Source organism: Crassostrea angulata, chromosome 10 (assembly GCF_025612915.1).
Source record: "Crassostrea angulata isolate pt1a10 chromosome 10, ASM2561291v2, whole genome shotgun sequence".
Classification (NCBI taxonomy): domain Eukaryota; kingdom Metazoa; phylum Mollusca; class Bivalvia; order Ostreida; family Ostreidae; genus Magallana; species Magallana angulata.
Genome location: NC_069120.1, coordinates 35,574,538 through 35,598,184, shown reverse-complemented (window position 1 = coordinate 35,598,184; position 23,647 = coordinate 35,574,538). Strand labels below are relative to the sequence as shown.

The 23,647-nt window shown below is 34.2% G+C and overlaps 1 protein-coding gene across 7 annotated transcripts in view; it reads left to right on the top strand.

Moving 5' to 3' along the window:
• The window catches only part of LOC128166716 (ecdysone-induced protein 78C-like), a 43,729-nt gene extending 21,338 nt beyond the window's left edge, over positions 1 to 22,391 (top strand). For all 7 annotated transcript variants that reach the window (XM_052832037.1, XM_052832035.1, XM_052832039.1 and 4 more), the window contains exons 3-9: positions 1,118 to 1,717; positions 9,693 to 9,805; positions 13,968 to 14,118; positions 14,486 to 15,669; positions 16,280 to 16,447; positions 16,728 to 16,947; positions 17,294 to 22,391. In XM_052832037.1, the coding sequence (XP_052687997.1) occupies positions 1,118 to 1,717; positions 9,693 to 9,805; positions 13,968 to 14,118; positions 14,486 to 15,669; positions 16,280 to 16,447; positions 16,728 to 16,947; positions 17,294 to 17,532 (2,675 nt within the window). In that variant the 3' untranslated portion in view covers positions 17,533 to 22,391. The remainder of the gene's footprint in view (positions 1 to 1,117; positions 1,718 to 9,692; positions 9,806 to 13,967; positions 14,119 to 14,485; positions 15,670 to 16,279; positions 16,448 to 16,727; positions 16,948 to 17,293) is intronic.
• Positions 22,392 to 23,647: the final 1,256 nt, after the last annotated feature.

The window sequence follows — 23,647 nt, the reverse complement described above, 5'->3', positions numbered from 1 at the left end:
AGGGTTTTTTTCCCCTAAAACATTTCATTAAATTCATATAAGATACACTCTTGAATATCGATTAATTACATGTAATTTATTACAGATACCTGGTATATTATTTAACCTTCTTTTCATATTTGGGTGGGGTTGATCTGTCATAAACTTGAAGAAAAAGAAAAGAATCCTATAGTTCCTGCATTAAAACTTAAGAAAATTTTAAAATGTAATTAATGGGTTTTTTTTTTTAATGTCAAATTAGTTCTGTTATAATTCAATTTTTCCTCTTAGGTCACATCAGAAAAGCGTTTGGTGATTTACCATCTGCCAAACCTACCTTTAAAGCTTCTTTGATATGATCTGTTCTTAGAACCTGTACTAGGTGTATATCTTTTATGTTTCACGGAATTCATGATAAATATCTAGATTTAGCTTTCATTTGTCGAGAGTTGTTCTATATACAGCTGTCCCACTGCTATTTGTGTTAGTTTATGGCATGGTATTTGAACCTGATGTTTATTATTGTTTTAATTGAAATATTTTGCGTGGCATTTTTTTTTTCTACGCAGAAAGAAGTAATCTGACTCGACAAATTTGCATAAACGAACAATATTTTAATTTTTATCTGGGGATAAAAATAACAGATTCTTCTCCGAACTGTGATAGTAACAGGATCTCGTCTTCACTAGTGATCATGTCAAAATCTTATCAGCCTGGCCTCAATAGCTTTATTTGTTTGCCTATATATGAAACATTTCTGGCCTAGTTTTCCAGTATAAGCTGACCCCATTTTTTAACAGGATGACCCTCATCATATTATGGCTCAACTAGTTTCGTATGTAAAAATCTTTTGCGCAACAAAGTGTTTCTCCTGGATGTACTGAAAATATGTGGGAGGCTAGAAAAGCAGATTTATAAGCTTAGAGTGAACTAGGACAACTAAATTCATATAATGGATCTTGTTTCACAGGACAACACAGAGTAGTTTATCTGGTTTTTCTTCCTATAAAGTATTGTGTGGCAAAATTGCGGAGGAGGGTAAACAAGAATTGAAATGTTTAAATTGAGTCATGGACTCTCAGGGGCCGTTCCGTCATTACAGTTTTTTTTAAACATCATTCCGGAATTCTCTTTCTAGGCCAAATGCACTGGAGCAGTGATGGATTAAAGATGCTGAAAATTGTTCAAAACCAAGAATCTCAGAGGGCAGACTCCCAGTCCAATGGACGTTCACAGGAGGACAGGGGTGAACCGTTCAGCCCCGCCTCACACAAATCTAGTCGCATCCAATCACCCGAAGCCTCCATCAAATCGCCCACCTTCACCGAGTCTGCAACCAATAAATCTTCCATTTACAACCAAAACCATTCTCCCATGTCTTTGTATTCAGATGCCATCGCATCCAAAAAGAACAACCGGCTATACGCGGCGGAAAACCGATTTTCACCTGACGGACATTCAGACCGTGTGCCCAGTTCGACCTTCACCCCGAATTCCAATCACAGGTCAAGGACACCTTCATCAGAACAAGACCGCAAGGTCATCATGTCGCCTCCCCCCCATGGGGTCGACCAGCCATTGTACATTCAAACAGACACCAGGGACCAGAAGTCTTTGTCCGAGATGGAGGGCCTAGTGTCCACAACAGAGCCGACGGAACGGAAACCAAACCAGAGGCCACCCGCTAACAGAGAACCAGAGAAGGCCATGCAGGTCAACAGTCCATCCTCAACTTCTGGTAAGTTTAAAAAGACGGAGTTTATGGAACCAGTTTTTATTAGTTTTGTTTATTTATTTTTTTTTTCAGTCTCTCAGACTAATTTGTTTTGTGTGAGATGTAGTGAATATAGTGTGTGCCATGAATTATTTGAAAAGTTGCTGCTGCTGCTGTTTATAGCATCGCAAATCTTTTTATGCAGTCACCTTTCATAATTTATTGAGGCTTTTCAGAAGTCGTGATAAAGCTTTTGTCTGTGTACTTCAAATGAAAGTCAATCGCACATGATGTAATGTAGTGATAAAATGTCTGCATCAACCCCCCCACCTACACCTAAGGCTCCCAAGGGTGAACGAGGGGGACCCAAAGGGTGAACAGAAGTAGTGTTGCATTTTGTCGATTAGTGAGATTTATAAAGTGTCTCGTTGAAAAAAAAAAAGGGTATGTGGGTTGGAAGACATAATTAAATGCAGTATGTTACGCATTTTGTTATGAGACATCATCTAGAGTACTTTCTATATCGATCGTCACCATTCAAATAAGGATGAAAAATCTCTCTGTCCAGAACAGAGAGAGAGAGAGAGAAGAGAAAAATAAACTCCAAGGACTTGCTTAATGTGGATTATTAGGTAACAAAGGAGACTGAATGAAAGGGTGAGGGGGGAAAAAAGATTTGGTTGTGTACACTTCAGAAATGAATCACTCGGTTGGGAATCGAAATTCCTGTAGCAATCCAGCACACTGCTGCATGCATTGGTGGTGAGGTGCACGTAACTTAGACGTCAGTCGATTTAGAAGGAAATGTCCCAACACTATAGTCTAATTGTCTTTTCTTTATCTCTCACTTGTCATCTGTTTTAATGACAGGATCAGAGAATATAAATTTCCCCCTCCTTGTTCCAAAGTTAAAAAAAAAAAGAGAGAACATAATCAGAATGGTCTTCCTCGTCATCTGAATCTTTTGGTCAATGATGTCTCCCTTGGGGGGGGGGGGGGGGGGGGGTAAAGAGTAGAGACGGTGGAAGACATGATTTAAAGGTTGGTTTGTCATTGAGACATGTGAACTACTATAAACTGCCATGTACTGCATGCATGTCGTGTAGTTGGATGACGCAATACTAATGTTAGCTAGTCTCAAAAACTAAAGGTTTGCTAAAATCTAAAATTAGGAAAAAGTGCTAAGATGCATCCATTTTCAGTTTCAATGGGCAGTTTCAATATCTTTTTTTTCTTAATTTTTCCTTTATTTAAATTTTTTTTTGTAATTGATACTAATTGAAAATTAGAGAGATTTGTTTTCATAAAATCCAAATACTTCCCTACTTTCAAGTATATTTTATTATAAGATTTGGCTTTATTGTATGGCTGCCTGGGGGTGCCTTATTGACATTTGTAGAATAGAAATAAAATTTATAAAAATCTTATCCTATTTTTTTGTTGGTATTTCTCCTACACACACAAGAGGACATTGCTACAAATCCTTGTTTTTGTGTTGTTTTTTTTGCACTGACTTCAGGGAGTGTTGCTTTATAAGTAATCAAACCATATGTTTGATTAATAATTTTTATATTTATCATAATCCTTAGCATTAATGTCATCCAAGTTGACATCCGTTAGGTAAATAAGCCCCTCCAAAATAGCCTGATACAGATCAAAGAACTTGCGTAATGGAAAAATTATTTTCATACAAATCAATAAAAAAACAGGCAAAGTACAATTTAAATGAGCAGAAGGAGAATTTTTATAATCAAAATATGTCGACAAACAGGTAGCGTCATATTGTAAAATTAACGTTCGAAATGAAATCGTCTTGGAACTTATAAAATAAGGTACTGGTAAAGTACATCTACAGTACAAAAGATTGGCATTCCAATTTTTCCGGTTCATCACGGAAATGCCAAATAAAATAGGTGCTTTTTTATTATGATGCATGTATTCGTTGCACTCTGTAAGAAATGAGAATGCAGTGGTACCAGGCTGCTAAACTGGTACCTCATGCGGAGAGCAAATTCTCATCCATATACCTTGGCGTTCTTGGAGGAGCTTGAATAATTCATATGTGAAATTTTCGAAAAATCTGTGTGCGCCAATTTGAAAAACAGTGTGACCTAAAAGTGAGAACTACTTGTGTGGCCAGCAGTATTTTGTACGCTTAAGTTGAAAACAAAAAAGTACACTTATTTTGGGGGGAAATTATGCACTTTAGCATTTTGCACCAATGATTGTTCATTCAGTGTAAATAACACCATGGGAAAAAGGCAAAAGAGACAATAATTGGAATCTTTTTTCATCAAAAAAAGAAGAAGAAAAACAGATGGGAGGAAAATGCAAAATTAACCGCGTTCTGAGAGGTTATGAGGGACACTTTTTATCCAAAAACATTTACATATGCGACATCTAAACATGCAAATGATAGGGCTTATAGCCACGCCCACATGCATGTGTCCCAGATGACTTTTTACCAGTATCCATGAAGCCCATAATAAAGTCAAAGAGAAAGAATCTCTTGCTGCCTGAAATAAATTAGAAATACCATTATGGTCTTTATTTTCATTAAAAGACAATTGTTGGACAATGAATTACCTGTTTCTTTGGGGGGGGGGGGGGGGGAGGGGGAGAGAGAGAGAGAGAGATTCACAGCTTTACATATTCATTAAGCGCTCATTGATAAAACCTCCATCATTTTGTCACTTCAAGGAAAGAACAAAGTTTATTGATTACAATCTGAACATGAAACAATTTGTTAACAGTGCAAACATCTAGGTGTTTTTAGTAAGTCTCTTTTAAAAAAAAAAAAAAAAATTAATTCCCTCATTCGATAAGACAGCAAGACCTTGGGGATGCTAATAAGTTTGACCCTGGTGTAGCAGAAATTTTCCCCCCTCAAAAACATCACTTAAATTATGGATTAGACTTGTAAATAAGACTGCTTGACATGTGTGCCCTATGTACTTTCATTGTACCTATTGTACATCAAGTGCACTTTAATTGCAAAAGCGAGTTTTTAATTTTTTTTTTATTTTGACGTTTCACATGCTTGAGGATTTGCAGAAATTGAAAAAGTGAATTTGTATTATTTATATGAAGTGCGCCGGTATACCAGTTGATTAGTGAACAATTGGGATGGTGCTCTGTTTATTTTTAAATCTGATCTTATAATACTAGAGAGCCCTACTTCGTCTCTTCATTTTTTTTTTACAAATTGTTCGGAAAGTGTCGTTGATAAGTATACAATGGAAAACACAATGGCTTGGCCCAATTATCAGCACTGGTTGAATCCGTTTTATCTGCAGTGGTTAATTCTTGGAAGGAATTTTTTACAAAAAGGTAAGGCACGTTTCGAATTGTAAATGGATTTTTTTTTTTTACTGCTGTGTCAGGTTACTTGGCTTATAAAACATGACCATCCAAAATTTCTCAGAAAAAAAGTAGGTTGATTATTGAATTTCTTGTTCTCCAAATATCAAAGACATTTCTTAAGACTTTAATTTTTTTTCATTTATATATTTTTATATACTGGGTATGTATATATATTTATATATTTTTTCATATGAAGGACTTTGAAGATCTTTAGATTAAATCATTTATCAATTTCTAAATAAATTAAGTTTGAAATCCAGAAAATTGAATTATTTTTTCTTTCTTTTTTTCTTTAAATTGCTTTTTTAAGGAGTTTCCGTTACATTATAAGGATAGAAATAAGGAATTTGGTAGAAAGAGGAAATAAGTAATAATTCATTTTAAACTATCTTTATATTTTATTCTATTTATAAGACAATTTGAGGAAAATTTAAACTTTAATTTGTTAGCCTTTTATAGATATACTGGTTTTGTAACCCAATATGGGGAACAAATGTCTGGTCCTGACTATTTTTACATCTCAGGGAAGTCTTTTCATGATGTATGTATTTAGCAGCTAGTTTTGGGGGCTAATTAACAGTTTTTTAGTCTAGACACCAAATATTGATGAAATCCTATAGCTCAGGTGTAACATTGGTCCCTGGCATTTATGTTTTTTTGTGGGGTGATTTTTTTTTTGATTTTTTTTAAAGTGCAGGCACCATTTAGTGTCCCATTGATCTTAATCAGAAATCTGTCGATGATCTGTATTTTATAGGACTATGCTTGCGCTTTTAAGGGGCTTGGTCATGAAGATTGCTATTCATCATCACCAAAATAGTTATGAAAAATTGATTTTTTTTTCTTAAAATAATTGCATTGTACATTGTGTATAAACAACTAATTCTGTTGATTTTTTTATTTAATTTTTTTAATTCAAAATTTCAACAACAAAAAAGATTTTTAAATGAATCAATATTTAACATGAAACATGATAATGAACTGTGAATTTTCTCTTGTAAGACTTTGATCTTTAATTTTGTAACTTAATCAATTCGTTATGATCCATGAAAAACATTTAAAACAAAATGAAAAGTCAATGGATAAATCATTTTTCTTCCCTTACAGGTTTCCTTTAATAATAAGACTTTGAATATTAATTATTACATGTATTTTGAAATTTATGTAAAGATTTTTTTCTAAATTCAAGTTAAAAATGAAAGAAACAGCATTTTCAAATGATGGAAATTTCAGACCAGTAATGTTCAAAGCTATATATACATGTATTCACTTAAATGTAGACATGAAGCAATTAATTAATTAAAGGAGGGGGAAAATATGATGTGCACATCAAAAAGAGCCGTAATAATTCTATTATTGCCAGCATCCTTGAGAGAAGTGGGGAAAAAATGGCTGTATTTATGTACGTTGGCAGTAGGCTGCTGTCTGATTGAATTTTTTTTTCTTATCGATTTCTCTTATCCATATCACAATTTAATGTACCTGGGTTGGCGACCCCAGATGACCTCCCCATCACTCGGGACAGATTTCCACCTCATTGAGCTTTGTCTGATTGGAGGAAAGGAGAAATCGGGATAAATAAATCTGATTTATAATTTGTACAGGTTTTATAGGTAGATATATATTCACCTGTGTTTGTTTATATAGGTGTGTATTCACAGTGACCAGGATGTTTTTAGTCTGTGTCTTCTTATAAGTGAATATATATTTATATATCATTTATTTTTATTCCTGCCCGGGCGAACAGGTTACTCTAGGTTATTGGGCCCAGCTTATTTTTTGACAGCAGTGTCATTAATGATGCCGTGAACTTGCTATCTAGATCTCAATCTGTCGGACAAAGCACTATCCGTTCGTCATTTCTAACAGCAGTTTCCGTGGAGACTTAGAAAGATGGAGAAAATTTTTCAATGTTCTTTTTAAAGTGAAGTGGTGAAGCTTTCGATTTTTTTATTAATCATTTTTTTTTATTTTCTCTCCCTCCGTTAATTTTTGTGGCCTAAAATAGAAGCAATTGGAGAAGGGGAGAAAAAATGACTTGTTTACATACCGTCTGCTACAGACCTGGCATGCACTTTTAAGTGCTTACCTTTAGAGGGAGAGAGAACAGAGAGTGCAAAGCACTCATTTAAATCGGGGATAATTAGTGTTTTCATGAAATGGAATTATTACGGGCAGACACAGATCTACTTTGTCCTCGCTCCATGCTCACCTTGTGGTACACGGCCATCCAAGGTACTTGTTAAATCAGTGACTAATTCATGGGAAGAATGACGTTAAACAACCAAAATTATCATTTCTATCATACGCTGAGTTTTTTTCTTTGAAAATATCTATTTTTTTAACTCTGTGTGTGTGGCATGATAAACGTGTAAAGGAAGGAAAAAAGCCTCAATTTATTTATTTTTGGGGGGGGGGGGGGGGGTAGGTATTTAAAAAATTGTTTTTTGACCCATAATTTTAAAAATCATTAACATAGTTTCTTGTATAATTTTGATAAAACCACAGGATTTATTATCAGATATAATTTTTTTTTTTAATTGTTTGAAGGTAAATTATTGTGACATGTTGCTTAAATTTGTGTAATTGTTTCTGTGTTCCAACAAAGTTTTTTTGAAAAATTTGTCAGGATTTAAAAGCGTTTGGCTTTGAAATACTTCATTTAATATTCTTCTCTTCTTTTAAGAGGTTGCCTCTAGATTTGACAAGTACACATTCTTGAGTTCATAGCAACTGACAAAATAACATTGTATTCATATGCAGATTAAGAATTCAGATCATTAATGAAGTAACTGTAGTACTGTAACTCACAATGTACCAGTACACATATCGCCTCTCTTACCGAGTTCAGGAGACATGGTTCAAATATTGATCGGTACGTCGCCACGAAATGCATGCACGAGGAATCATACGATGTGGATAAGGTGAATTAAAGGGTTACAGAGAGTATATATATATTGAGAACGCACACTGGGTCTGTGTCCTTGAAGAAATGACACTGGGGTCTCGGTGATCCATTAATTCCAGGCTCCCATTGGAGACGGGACAAAAAATTCAAATGAGGTCTTTTGTGCGTTTTAAAAAACTTGTTCTTTTTCTTTGTGGTTTAATAGGGTTTCTTTCATCAGGGGTCCAGAATGTAAGATGTACGTAATAACATCTTTTGATTGAAGTCACATTGGATGGCCCTAGGGTGTTTTTTTTCTAAAAAAAAAAAAAAAAAATGATAAATTGTGATTAAAGTCTAATTCGTGATGATGGTATAAATTATAATGTAAGAGAGAGAGAGAGAGGGAGAGAGAGAGAGAGAGAGAGAGAGAGAGAGAGGAGAGAGCAGCAGCAGCAGGTATTGCGATTTTCTTAAGTGCTGCATATTTTTCTGCAGGTGTATGAGAAAGTTATGATTCAGTTTAAAGACATGCAGAAAGTTAGCTGGAAAAAATTGCCTGTCATTGTTTGCTTGGCACTTGATTGTGTTAAGTTTACTTTTTAGTTCGCTATTGAGTTCAAGGACTTCACATCTTTTATTTTTTAATACTTTATCATCCATTAAGATTTGGGGATTATAGAGATTTATTTGAGAGAATAATATTGCAAGACTTTTGGGGATTATTTTTAGATACCCATTAACAGATTACAGAGATTTGATTTTGAAAGGAAATTCTACATCTTGACTATTTTCCTTCCTCATTTTATGGTACTGTAAATACAAGTTATAGCATGAGAGATTTGATGAATATCTCCGAATGATAATGAAATTTCAAACTTGGACATTTTCTACTGACTAGTAAAAAAATCTAACCTCTTTCATTAATCTGATGATTAGATAATTTCATTTATTTTATATTTGATAGAAATTAAAGTAAGATTCTTTTTTAGAATTTTAATTTTTTTTTTCAAACAGAAGTCTAATCCAAGGAATGAATATTACAGTGATACAATTAGCATGAAATTAATATCAAAGAAGAATGAATTTTTTTTTTTCTAAAATTCTTAAATTTTGTTTTATATTGCAAACAACTTCACTTGGAAAAAAATCCCAACAGTTTTTAAAATAAAGATTATGTTGCACAAATAATAATGATAAGTATGCTAAGCAAGACCAAATAGTAAAAAAGTAAAAAGAATGGTTTGTGTTATATAGGTAATCCTGTCTCAATTCTTCTGTAGCATTGGAAATGTGGAGTCTGATGGCTACTTCGTTAAAATTTATTGATATGTTGGAGAAAGTTTTTAGGTTTCTATTTTGACCATGGCAACAAAAAAACAGGCATTAGGCTTATAGCCTCGATCTAATCCCAAGTTTTTCAGTAATGAAATGTCCGTCACATAGTGAAATGTCTTAAAAGCAGACTACAAAATACAACATGGCTGCACAAAACACATATAGTGTGGTTTAAAAAAGAAATAAATGAAAGGCTTTACTATTTCTCATGATATTTTCAACATTAATATGTTTATAACTTTCATTTTGAATGGCTGCAGTTACATTGGTTAGTCTTTGTTAGAATGTTCTTAAAAAATATTATTATTGTACAAGTACTTTATATTTCATAGTTTCATTGGATAAAAAGCTTTATAGATGAATTGTTTTTAAAATGAGTTTAAGCTTTGATGTTAATTTTTATTGTTCCAGGTTTGCCTAAATCCAATGGTACCAGCAACAACAACTGGAACCTAAAGTGTTTGGTGTGTGGAGACCGGTCGTCCGGAATCCACTACGGAGTCCTCGCATGTGAAGGCTGCAAGGTAAGCGGAAGAAGCAACGGTCGCAAACAGCCGTGGGAAGGGAAGTACGGAAGGGTGGGGCTAGCTTACAGGCAAATAGACACGATTTCTGTATGTCCAATTGATAATGTAGGCGAGAGATTTGGAAGGAAGCAATATTAGTTTCGTTTGTGCAATATACCGGTATACCCTGGTGTGTTAATATTACCATTGTGTGTCTGGTCATATTAGTTTCCCTGGTGCCAGGTGTTAAGTTGCATTATACAACACAAGTCTTGCAATAATAGTGTAACTGTATGGAGGATATTTTCTATATTGGGTGTAGCTAGACTTTATTCTAGACTTTGAGACTTCCCAAATTACATAATTATGCTATGTGTAACCGCTGGTCAAGTCTGGTTAAAAAGTTGATCAAGTTCTATTTATCTGCAACAGTACTGCACTTATTCATCTAAAAATCATGATGGGAAGATTCTTTGGGTCTTATTTTGTTATCGCTATTATGCATTCTTCATCAGAGAAGTCGCTGTCTCATCTTGCCCTTACTAATTATAAGCTATAATAATTAAGTTGACTTCCAGAATATCCGCATAATCTGTAGTACTTTGAAGCATAATATTCATTGCATCACATTTTTTCTATATTTGACTTTCTATAGTCATGATATAGAAGAGACTAATCAGAAATCCTCTTAGAATTGAGAGTTATTTTATTTATGGTGAATTTATTTATTTTAAGGAATATGCTTTGGTAATGGTTCAGTGTTAAGAGAAATCTATTATATCCTCTCAAAATTTTTAATAAATTTGCATAAATAAAATTGTTCAATTTTTTTGTGTACCTGAGATTATCATGTAATCTTTGGGTGCACTTTTAAAAATGCATTTAGATTTTAGTAAAATTTCAACCAATAAAAAAATGAAGATTTTTATGGTCCCATCTAAAACTTTTAAATCTTAAAATCTTACTTGCCAAGTGGATCACTCTGTTGAGTATATGTCTCAGTTTTGTAAACCTTAAATAAATTTTCACCCCCTTAACCCCATCCTTCTGAATGAAAAAAAATTGAAACCCTGTTTCTGTTAAATCCAACAGACTTATTGATTTTCAAATTTCACGGATCCAACCTCTATATACACTAGCTGGATTGAGCTTTTGGACAGAAGAGTATTAATTCATGAATACTGTGTTAACCGAACTTTCTTGTACCCACACAAGATGTCTGTCTAAAAAATTTATAGAAAATTTCTAAAAGTTTAGAGTTGTTTTCTTTAACAACCTTGTTCTAATAAATTTTTTTTTGAAGTTCACAAACAGAACATTTTCCAAAAAATTTAATATATTTAAAAATTGTGTTTACACTGTATCAATAAATAATATATTCCAGGCAGGTTAAATATGTAAAAGATTAATTTTTTTTTAAAAATCAGGTCAATTTTTTTTTTTCCTTCATTTACATTAAAGTCTATATGTCTCGCAAGAAAGGGTTTTTTGTTCTTTTGTCGACCTATTATCAAAACAAGAACAATGAATTCAAACAAACATAAAAAAGGGGGAAACATCAAATGTAACAGCATGTAAAGGGAGAATATGATGAAAGACTGGCCTTCAGACAGACTGATGAGATGGGAACGTTTCCCAACAACAAACAAGAAATGATGGTGTCTATAAAATTCCCTGTTTTCTTCTGTTTGCTGTCAGGTTGGATCAGCAGACTGAAAAACAGAGGGGGCAGGGGGGTATATGGATAATTATTTTCACCTTTGAATGCATGTTTGATATTTCTCTTTTTATTCAGGGGGAATAGATGGCTTTAAAGCTTGATTTCGTTTGAAGTAGACAGGCAATTTGGGGTCTTTTGAGGGCAGTGGTTAGGAGTAATTTGGTAATATGGAATTTTAGCAGCCCCTCTTTCACTGAAGTACATGTGAAATCACCCGTGTTGTACGAGGAAAAAGATTGTCTAAAGATTGCTGATCAAGGGATTTTTACGAGAAACAATTAAGGAAAAAGCAAGAGGTTGAACTGGCATCGCAAGACTTGTCTATCAACACCACAGTGTTTGTCACCTTCATTTGTCGTCAGACCATTATCATCATGCTCTGCTGACTAGAAAATCATAAGCTGCTCGCAGTTCTTCTGCCTAATTTCTTCTTTCTCTTTTTCGAAAACCTAATTTTGAGGAAATGTTCCATGTTTCACAAGTTGGGCAACACAGCAGGGTGTATGTACTTGTTTGGTTGACAAGTTCGAGAATATATGACTCGACAATTTGTTTCAAGGATATATCAAAATGATAGTGTCCCATTCAACTTACAAGTTAAAAAACTCTCTCTCTCTCTCTCTCTCTCTCTCTCTCTCTCTCTCTCAATCAATCAAAATATGTATGATGTAGAAATTAATTGCAAAAAGAAATTAAACTCGGGTTCAAATATTGTGTCAGACTTGAAGTACAAGATAAATCATTTATTGATAAAAATGTCACATTTTTTTGAAAAATTATTTTTGAAATATTGTAAAACAAAAGATTGGTAATCAATACGGTTGCAAGAATATTGGACTAAAAAATTTACATGAGCCGGATGTTTGAAGACACAGTGTAGCTGCAAACGATTGTATAATTTCCCTAAAAAATTGAATTGAGTAGGAAAATGTGCACGTATCTAGGACAGGAAATACAGTTGTAAACAAGAGAATTAACAGATGTGTTGTTAATCTAAATAATGATTTAATCCTCTTTGATAATCCGGACGCAATGACGCACAGTAGTACAATGGAAAGAAAACAAATGACGTAAATTCGACTTTTTTTTTTTTTTGCAAGTGGGTTTGTCTGGCCCATTTTTTAATTCACTCCACGTTCTAAAAGCATGCGAGAGTAATTTATGATTATACATGGAATCAAAATGTGAATTATTTAGTTTATGAATTTTTGCGAACTTGTTTACTTTTAATAATAGGTAACATGACATTCTTTTCATTTCATCAAAGGCCAAACTTCCTGGTAATTTCTCATTGTGCGTCGTTGTTTGAACAAACCAACTGGTGATATCAACGATGTTGATTTTAATCTCCCAAGGCTGTTCCAAAACTAGAACATTGCTCAATCAGTACTGAGAGAATTTTTGCTTCTTTGATTTCCTTTTTCTTTCCTTCTTTTTCTCAATATACAAAAGAGAAGCCTGGTATACGTGTACTATGATGAGCCCAGCATGTCGAAAGCCAATAGATCATGCTACATAATGAATGCCTAACCTGTCTCTTACCTGTACTAAATACCTGATCTATGTGCGGTATTAGGACAGGTATGGGTCACTATATTGATCGCTTTGTAGACACACCAAAAAAAAAAAAAAAAATAAGCAGGCTAAATATCAGGGGTGAATTGTTGCGTAATCAAAGGGATTTGTCTGGGGCTGTCGCACGGTGACACGTTGTGCATGTGCAAATACCAATGCGTCGTCCCAATTTCCGACAGTTTGTCAATCCTTTGTGCATTTATATCACATTCATCAAGGTGTAGAAGAGAACAAAAATGTAATTAGCTAACAATAATCAATTTTGGGGAAATCTTAGATAAACAAGACCTCCATATATGTTGGTCCGCTCAACCAACTCATAAATATTTTTTTTGGGGGGGGGGGGTAAGAAGTCAATGATGAGATGAATGAAATTATTATTGGTTGATAAAAAGAAAAAAAGAGACACATGCACTGGTAAATGAGCAAGTTCAAATACTTAGTCAACTTTGCCTAGCAGAAAAGCAACATCAAAATTTATGAGGAATTTTATTTATGTGTTTTGCTGCCGGTCTTCTTAACAAGTCTGAGAGACAAAAGGAGAAAAAAAAATGAGAAAAATCAAACAACTTGTCTGTTAAAAGTCAAGTACATAGCAATGAAACCTGAAAACCCCTAGCATTTCCTTTTATCTTAACTCATTTTGACCTTCTAGGTTGAGTACTGTGATGCAATGAAAAATATTTTGCAACTGCAAATTTTGAAATTAGGCAGATATTTTCGGAAGACGTCGTGGCTTTGGGGAATTAATGAGTGTAGTATTTTGCCTGATCTTTCGAACAGGAAGAGTACATGTTAAAAGATCTCCATAGGGATGCAACTTGTGCACCACAGACAGGCTGTATTTGTACCCCGTGAACTTGAATGTTGTTTTTGTGATTTCAGGGTTTCTTCCGTAGAGCTCTGCAGGATATCGGAGACCCCGCTCGCAAACGGTGCTATTACAACAAAAGCTGTGACATCACAATCTTAACTCGCAATCGATGCCAATACTGCCGTCTACAAAAATGTCTGGCCCTGGGCATGTCTCGATCAGGTAGACGACCCTCCCATTCCTATCTGCTTTGTTTGTCATCTCGTGCATTTGTGCATGTTTTTTTTTCTTTAAGTAAAGAGATTGAGAGAAAGAGAGAGAGAAATGCTTTGAGCCATTGATTGCTAGTTATCAGTAACTTTTGATAGATGGAATTGTGAGTCATAAACTAAGTAAACATGTGAAGCTCACGTATCCTAGGGTCACATCAAGCTCGGAACAGAGATGGATATCAGGAAATCATTATCATTCATGCTTTGATGTATTTCATTGTCATTGCATATAGAGAACTTATTAGAATTATTTATTTTATTCATTTTAATTTTTGCTGTTTTCTTCATTCATGCATATTCTATTTCTATTTTCATAGCTGCAAAATTGGGTCGAAGATCTCGCAAGATGAGGGAGATGATCAAAACCATGGAGGACTCGCAAACCGAACAGGCCCTTCATGGCCTACTGAGTTTGAACTCAGAAGCAGAACGTCGCATTGCTGCCTCCGCAGGAGAAGCTGCCAAAAGTGAGATTGGACCTGAGAATCTCCACAAGGAGGCTGCACCGCAAGCATCGATGGCTGCCCTGTCAATGCTTCTGAAGCAGAGGGCCCAGAGTCAGCACTCACCAGACCAGAACCGAAATTCTGTGGAAACCAACTGCTCAACAGAGGACAGCAACGACAGCATGCAGAGGGTCAGCATTAAACAGGAAAACACTGAGGACGAGTACGCCTCCAGACCCGCGTCAAATCACGAAATTAACAATATTCCTGCCCACTCACAAAATGGCGACCCAGCTGTCCGCAACTCCATTGTCAGCTCGTTGCTGACGCTGCCCCAGCACGTCGCTTTCAGATATCCCCACCCCCCGTTCCTGTTACAGGGAGGGGACGAGAAGACAAGCCTTGAAGAGGCCTTCCCCCAGTATGTCCAGAACCTGATCAATCACCACAATGAGATAGCGGCCCACGAAAACTTCCTGACCCAGCAGCAGCACTCGGTCATCGTGGAGAACATGACCCTTGACCTGCGTAAACACAACCGAGGGGATGGACCTGAGGAAAAGTTCCATCGAAGCCCCATCAAGAAGCGACCCTACAATCCCAATGCGAGTTCCGACATTTACCCCGAACCAACCAAGTATGCACGCACCGAAACAATCTCAGAGAGGGCAGAGTCTCCTGAATCGCCCCAGAAACTGGTCATCAACATGGGCCAGGACTACAGCATAAAGCAGTCCTCCTCCCCTCCCCCTAGGCCCCACCCACTGTACCGGGGGGAGAGAGGCCTCGATCACACGGCGGTTGTGGCGCCCATTGTGAAACCCAACATTTACATTCACCGGGAGGAAGACACAAAACTGACAATTCCACTCCTGACGTTCAAAATCCACGAATCGTTTAATCAGACTTTTACATTCCTGAAGCTTCAGCTGAACCACATGGAGGAGATCCTGGCCCTCCACAAAGACAGGCTGGCACGCATCGATCAACTGTCCATCAGCAACCCCCACACACTCAAGAGCATCCTGTTCCCAGAATTGCACGCTCAATTAAGAGTAAATATTTATTAAGGTTTTTTCTGTGTCATTAAGATCTGATATATGATGATTGATTATGAACTCTGGCCTCATTTGTCACCCTCCATTGTTCTGATTCTTGGAAAGGAAAAAAAAAAATCAATTTTTTTCACATTTAGGTTCACTTGTTCAAAGTACCTGGTATTAGAAAATCATAAGTGTATTAAACTTTAATACAACTGAATTTAATACGACCGATTTTCATCTGTGAGTTTTATCTGGTAATTTATTCATTAGAAAAAAAATAATCATTGCTTGCATCTGTCCTGTACTGTTACGTGACATACTTTGATACAAGGTTTCAGTGACCTTGCCAGGATACACAAATAAAGTTAACAGAAATTCTGATGGAAATAAATAGAAATATAACACTGGCAACAAAAACAATCCACACTAAGTTTTACTTTACATATTTCAAGCTTGAATAATATTTAAATGGAAAGGAGAAGGACCAATTTATTTTAAGAAAAGAGGTTGATGAAGAAGTTTTATTTTGTCAATGAAGAAAATTTCAGTAAAAATTTTTTTAAAAAAGGGAGGGTGATTACAGGTAAAATTTGACTGACAATGTTTTCACCATAATTTACAGAATCCAGATGGCACAGTTTGTGAGGCGGGAGAGGTATGCTGGGAAGGATTCCAAAGTCTTCTGAACAAAACCATCCAAGATACGGTCATCTTTGCCAAGAAAATCCCTGGCTTCCCCCACCTGGATCAAGATGATCAAATTAGTCTCATTAAGGGAGGCTGCTTCGAGGTAGGAATGACCTCCCTTGGTTCCATTTAGATTTTATTTCATTCCTGGTTACTTTACCTGTGTTAACTAATTTAAAGGAATTCTCACCGGCTCAGATTGGAGCAGAGACTAATGATTTCAAATTTTTGAGATTTAAATACTTTCTTTTGAGGCCTTCCCCATCTCTCACTATTTTTTTGAGTGAGAAAAGCTTATGGGGAAAATCTCTCTTGCGAGAGTTATTCCAGTCTTCTTTAACAAAATCTGTCACCAATTTCAAGTTGCGGCATCATTTTTGTAGGTTGCCTGCGTGATTCACTCCAAATTCATCGACTCGGACACCAACACCATGTTTGTTGCTGGCAAGAACACCCTTGTTTGTCGAGAGGACATGAAGCGGGGATTCCCCCTGGGAGAGCACTTTGTGGAACTCTTCTTCAACCTTTGTGTGCGCTTCAATGCTTACAAGCTGGGAGACGCTGAAAAAGCTCTTTTCAGTGCTCTTGTTCTTATTTCACCAGGTTTGTTGATATTTTGCTGGACAAGAGGTTGTTTTTAACTCAGTTTTTAAAAAAAAATCTTTTGGCATGAAAACATTAATCAATTGGAATTCAAAAAAGTGAATTCAGCGTTTTAATATTTTTTAAAATTGTACAAAAGCAATTAGCTCTGTATTTTGCTTGTGACTTGTATAATAAACTGATATAAAGAAATATTTAAGTAAGCATTAGTTGCTTACTTAATAAAGATAGTGCAATGTAAATGTTAACGTGTGGGGGAAAATTATTTTTTTTTTAAAACATGACCATGATATTTTAGTGCTTTATGAATTTTGAATGTTAAATAATGTGGGACATTATTTAACAGATCGCCAGGGTCTGAAGAACAGAGAGAAAGTAAGCAAACTACAGGAGCTTCTGATCCAAGCCCTGCAGACCCAGATCACACAGAGTCACCCCACAGAGGTGGGCCTGTTCCCGCGCCTCCTGATGAGCATCTCCAGCCTTCGTGAGCTCGGGGTCGAGCACCGGCGCATGCTCGAGAGTCTCAAGCACCAGATGAGCTTCCGCCATGATTTGTACGCTGAAACCTTTGATCTCTGCTGATAAAGACAATGTTGGATTTATTATTCCATGGGGAAAAAAAAAGATAGAGGAGTAGTTGGGTGGATCTAAAGAATGATAATTTATCCTTGCTCTGTTTCTCTTTTTAAGTACATGGTAAATTCTGATAGCAAACTTTTTTTATTTACTCATGATGTTTGTAAATGATATGTGTTATTTATTTGAATTTTTTTTTTTTTTTTGTTCCTATCTTAACTACAAAACTTGTCCGTTAAACATATTTTGAATGACTGGTTTATCCAAGATGTAGAGACTTTACACAGTCGAGTGATGTCCTGTTAGTGCTATGTAATTTTTTTTTTTAGGAATACGTTAAAAAAAAAAAAATCAGTTCAAGATTTTTTTGATTGGTCACGAGATCCAGTTGTATGTGAACTCCTTATCTATATCTATCACCCGATTTGTGATACCTTGTTGTTTAATTTATCACCTATTTATTGGCTGTCTCGACTAAGTTATTGGATTTTTTATTTTTTGATTTTTTTGGGGGATGTTCATTGTGACTCGATCAATTTTATTTGATGATAGTGAACAGATACATGTTCACTATGAATCATAGTGGATTGGATTTGAAGTGGAGTATTGTTTATTTATTTCATGTTGTTAAGCCATTGTTATGATTTTTTTCCACCTGTATTTATAGTCTGAATATATAGATATATGTATAACAGTACTATTTATTGATGAACAGATTGTCCAATAAGTTTTCATTGTCTATTTATTATACATTATTCAAATGGAAAAGTATGACCCGAGTATTATGATGTTTTGTTTTTTTTTTTCCATTTCATATCATTCAAAAAAAGATTTTTTGATTGTAAAAAGTGTCTGAAAAAGATATGGTACAGCAATTGTCATCTTATTGCTCTGAAACAAAGGTGCTATAATGTGGGAGATATTTACAAGGAGGTTTCTATATAAAGCCATATTTGATTGTTCATTACAATAAATGGCATTTACAATTATGCTACGATATGTACATGTTGGTCTACAACAGTGATATATTGATTTTTACATGTTTTATGACTTGTTAATGAAGAAGTTAATTAACCAGCAAGTTGAAAAGTCACACAGAAGGATATTCTTCTTTTTTTATATATAGATTTGTAAATTTTGGCTGCAATCCTTGCCATTTTTTGTGTCATTATGTATCCCACAATTCATCAGATATCCCATAATTCAATGGTGTAACCATGGATATGTAAACCCTCATGCTGATTGCAAATTATTCAGCTAGATAGTACCATATTACATTCCAAGAAATCACAGCTATGACGACACAATTCCCAGCATCTAGTTTTCTGTGCAACAGCTACAATAGAGACTTAAATATACTAAAACTATATGAAAGAACCTTTTGCAAATCTTGAACTGAATTTTCTAGTTCACTGCTTTCAACATATCAATATCGATAGAAGTATCTTACAGATTTGCAAAGAGAATAAGTGGAAATGTTTTCGTTGCAAAAAAATCCAGTATTTTGATGTGTATTGAATTGCATATTTTAGAGTTAAAAAAAAAGATAATTGTCCAAATAAAGAGATTGCTTTCAAGATTTGTGGAGAGAAAAAAAGCTACTTTGAATAAGGTTGTAATCTTCCAAGGAATTTTGTAAGATGTTTCATTTTCTAGATTGTTCTGTGTCATGTGACGCAAAAATCCTTAACTAAGCAATGCACTGATCATGGAACACAATGTGAAATCCTGTAAGGATACTGGAATTTACTGTTGGTTTAAATCATTATATGCAAGAACTTGTGATAATTGGTTCTATATCATGTTGAATTGAAACTTCCCTCTAGTGCTACAAAGATTTTTTTTTGCCTGTCGGTACCATTATGTGAAATATGTAAGCATTTTCCAATATGCATGTCTTGTTAACAATTTTTTTCAACTTTAAAATATCAGTTGTTATATTATTCTAGCATACCAAGTGGTCGCTTTTTTTTATGGTCTTGCGTGCTATATATGTCAATGACAATGTTTGAAGACTAATAATGCAAAACCAACGTCATATTGTAATAGCAAAATGAAAAAACCCATGTACATAAGATGAGTTGTGGAATTTGCTTTTGTACATAGCAGTTCGAATTGAAGTGGTGCTTCTTGCAAATATTGCAGCATTCTTTACCTGTTATCATAGGTTTTACTTGTCACCATTTACACATGTTAACTGAATTTTTTCCTATTTTCGTTAATCTGTATTTACATAGACTTGTTGCTAGGTAACATGTAAACATAACTTTGGTTGTTGTCCGAAATGCTCTTCTTCGGTTTGCATCAAATGCAAATCTTTCCCCATCATGCAAACACAGAAAAAATATTTATATTAACCAACCATCATGAATGTAAAGATCTCGCTTCAGTTTCATCATTTGCTTGGATAATGGTTGCAATATTTCGTAAGTCAGAAGTCCGTCAATTTGGACTTCTTACTATTCAAAGAATTTTTTTTCAATTTTTTTTCTGTTTGCTGCAATAGATTATCTCTATGAAAGTTAGAAAGATTGCCAAATCCGTAGGTTCGACCCAAGTTTGAGGAAGTTAAATGCACAGTTTATTTTCCTCGAAACTTCAGAGAAAGTTTGCCTAGAGTAGATATATTTTGTACAGTGTTGGGAGTGTGTTATTTATTTGGGGAAAAAACACCTTTTTTGTCCATGTTTTCTTTCTGTATGACGAAAAACCAATTAGAACTACAATAAAATTTATTTATTTTCCCTTCGATAAAAAACTTGATTTAGTGCTAAAATCATTCAGAACTGCAATAACTTTTATTTAATCTTCTTTATAAAAAACTCAATTTAGTGCTCTGGGTTTTTTTTTTTTAGTGATATTTGTGATTCAAGAATTTTTCTTTTCAATTTTTTGAGCTACTGGAAACTTCTTTCATTTGTCAATGTAACACAAATGAATAATTGTATAAAATTGTTGTTTAAAAATTACATTTCCATTGTTTATTTATTGTAAAGTTTTGTTTAATGATGACAAATGTTCAACTTTTATTGATGAGTTTGTAGAAAGCCACTCTACCAGCATGTTATTGTATTTCGTTATAGTGATTCAGTGTGCAGTGTGCATCTTGAGAGATTGTGTCATCTTTTTTATTATTATTATTATTATCCCATTTATTAATCATTAATTCATACTGAAGGATGAAGTATACAGCCCTCAAGTTTGTTAGTGAGAATTGAAAGGATAAAGGAACTTTGGGCGGAGACCCCAATTTCCTTCCTCTGGTATTGTAGATTTTGTTAGTTCTGTAATTTTGCACATAAAAAACTTGTTTGATTCTAAAACCATTCAACCAAATCCATAGAGTTTATAGCCCCTTTGCTCCATCAAAAAAAAAAGTTTTCAAAACAAAAAAAAAATGTAAGAATAAAAAATTTCATATTTTCAGTCTGAGCTGCAGTTTTTGAAAAAAAACTGTAGACTTCATGTCCTCTGTTCATATTTCGTGCTGTCATCAAATTATCGTCCCTCCGCTTCACACTGTCAAACAGTGGTGTTTGCACTCACATTTAGTACACACTTTGTTTTCGACCGCTTGACCATTTAGACTGGAAACTTCCATTTCGCAGTTTCAAACTTGTCTCGAGTCTCTACAAAGGTTCAAATTGGTGCTGGTATTTATTTAATATTTATTCTTTCTTTTTTTTTGAAATGTGTATTATTATTTTTTTCTATCAATTAACTAAATTAGTTTTTTTTTTTGTGCTTTCTATGTCCAGCAAATTACAGTGTTTGTGTGTTTATTTATGCTGCACCATCAAAACCAATGTTTGTGTTAGAAGAATATTTTCCTTTCCTCTTTTCTCTTCTTCTTTGCTTCTTCATTAGGTATTTTAGAAAGTTTGGAGTGCTCATGAATGTTGTCATGTAAATTTTGTTTTCCTTTCATCTATTTAATTCCATTTCTATTTTTATACATTGAAGTATAAATGAAATTCATGTCAGTGAGGTTTTTTTTCTGTTTCGTTTCGTTTCTTTTTATCTCTGCCTAATTTATTTAATTTAATTATGCCACACACAGAAAAACTGTTGTTATTTTGAAGAAAAAAAAATGAATACTAGTATTTGTCATGATAATCAGTTATAATCAGTTTGCTATCAACCAAGAATGATTAATTAACAAGAGGTGCAACTAATTAATTAATGAATTTGATGTGTTTACAGTTTTCTTTATGATAAACAACATCCAGTTTTTGTAATGTTTAGTATTTTTCAAATCATATAAATATATTGAAATTCATAAATGCTTGTGAAAATGAAATCATTTTTAAAAAAAAAAGATTCAATTGCTACATTTGTAGTAGAATGACAATCTTAGAGTATTATTAATTTGTATTTTTGATTTTAATAATTTTTCAAAGTGATGAATTACAATCCCCTTTCAAAGTGTCCACTTAAAAGGAAAGATAACTCTTAACAAACCATAATTGTACAAAACTTATAAATATTTTAACAAAAATTATCACTTTAACATTAAAAAAAACTGTACAGTGATGTAATTCTGATTCACTACTAGTATTTACCAAAAATCTATATCACTGAATCAAATGTTTAAACATCTCTCATTTTTTGGAAAACTAGATTTGGGTTCACTGTTGCCAAGAGCAGAGTTTTAGAGAGATAAAAATGTTTTATATTATTATATGTAAATGTGTAGTTGTTTCTACAAAAAATGCACTTGAATTAATATGTATAATTTTTTTCTAACAAAAAAGGAAAAAAGAGATTGGGGTGTGTGCATCTTATAGCAATAGAACCTTCTGAATCTCATTTTGTGTCCCTGGCATAAAGTATAAGCATAGACAAATAAAAAATTTGGTTCATAACATGTTGGTTGGGATTTTTTTTTTCGGAAAAAAGAGAGAGAGAAAGATTTGTGGAATATTAGAAGTAAAATTGATGAGAGGGCATGTCGTTCGGGAAATGTCAAGTAGCACAAATACATCATGCCTTAAAGTGTAAATGTCACTCTTGATGGAAATGGTGTCGAATCACAATTGAACTTATACATGTATAAACAGCAGTCAGAACTGTTCGTGTTTTGGTGCAACCTTATTGGTTCGGAAGTGGGGAGAAATTGGTGCATGTTTTGCAGATCCAAGGTTTTTCAAAACAAAGCAATGCATTTGGGAGGTAGAGTGCTAATTGGCCGACCGACATCAACACCGAAGTCATGAAAGTTCTTGTGAATGATTATTTGCGGAGAAACCAAATTGGCACTATTACGTAGGTTTTCAGGTGCAATCGTGTCTGCGAGGTATATATACAATGAAAGTAAGACACAGATATCTCCAGCCTTGAAATTCTTGCACAAATTAGGACAGAGCACGAAAACAAAAGCATTTTTATCTGGAGCATATTGTTCATGTATTAACTAAATATTGTTTAGTTTTCAATGAACAGGCTAAAATGTCTAGAGTTCTACTTATACGAATACAATAATTTCATTATAAAAATTAGAAAAAAAACTGACTTGAGCTACAATATAAGTGTATAGCAAATCTAGTTTAAAATGTAAGAGAAAAAATACGTAATTAACTTTATTAAGGCTGTTTATGTACAATATTTTCTTTTTAAAAATCAACAACAAAACGTTTAAACGGTTAAGTTTTTAAAGTGTATTCTATTCACAGGGATTCGTAAATTTTGTATTTACACCCACCCAGTAAATTCAAAATTTCCAACATGACACATTTAACGTGTATGCAGCATGAATTGGTTCTATAAAGACCACACAAAGTCCAGTAAAAGTTACATTACCCCTTTTTACAGTGCATATACGTATGACTATCGATTTTTGTTTTTTATTTACATTTACACATATTATAACGTTAGTACATTCTTGAAGAATTTGGTTTTGAAAATCATTTCCTGAAAACGAGAACCAGACAGTAACAGGAATCGTTTAATAATAAGATCACAATAATGTTATGACGTTTCTTTGAAATTATTTACGTTAGAGTTTTTAATGAGGGAGGAAGCATAAATGTATATGAAACACTACCAATGACTCTTTTGGCAGCTATAATTCTACATGCACATTTATCTACTTCATCGCCTTGGGCGCTCGTCTCGTATCAAT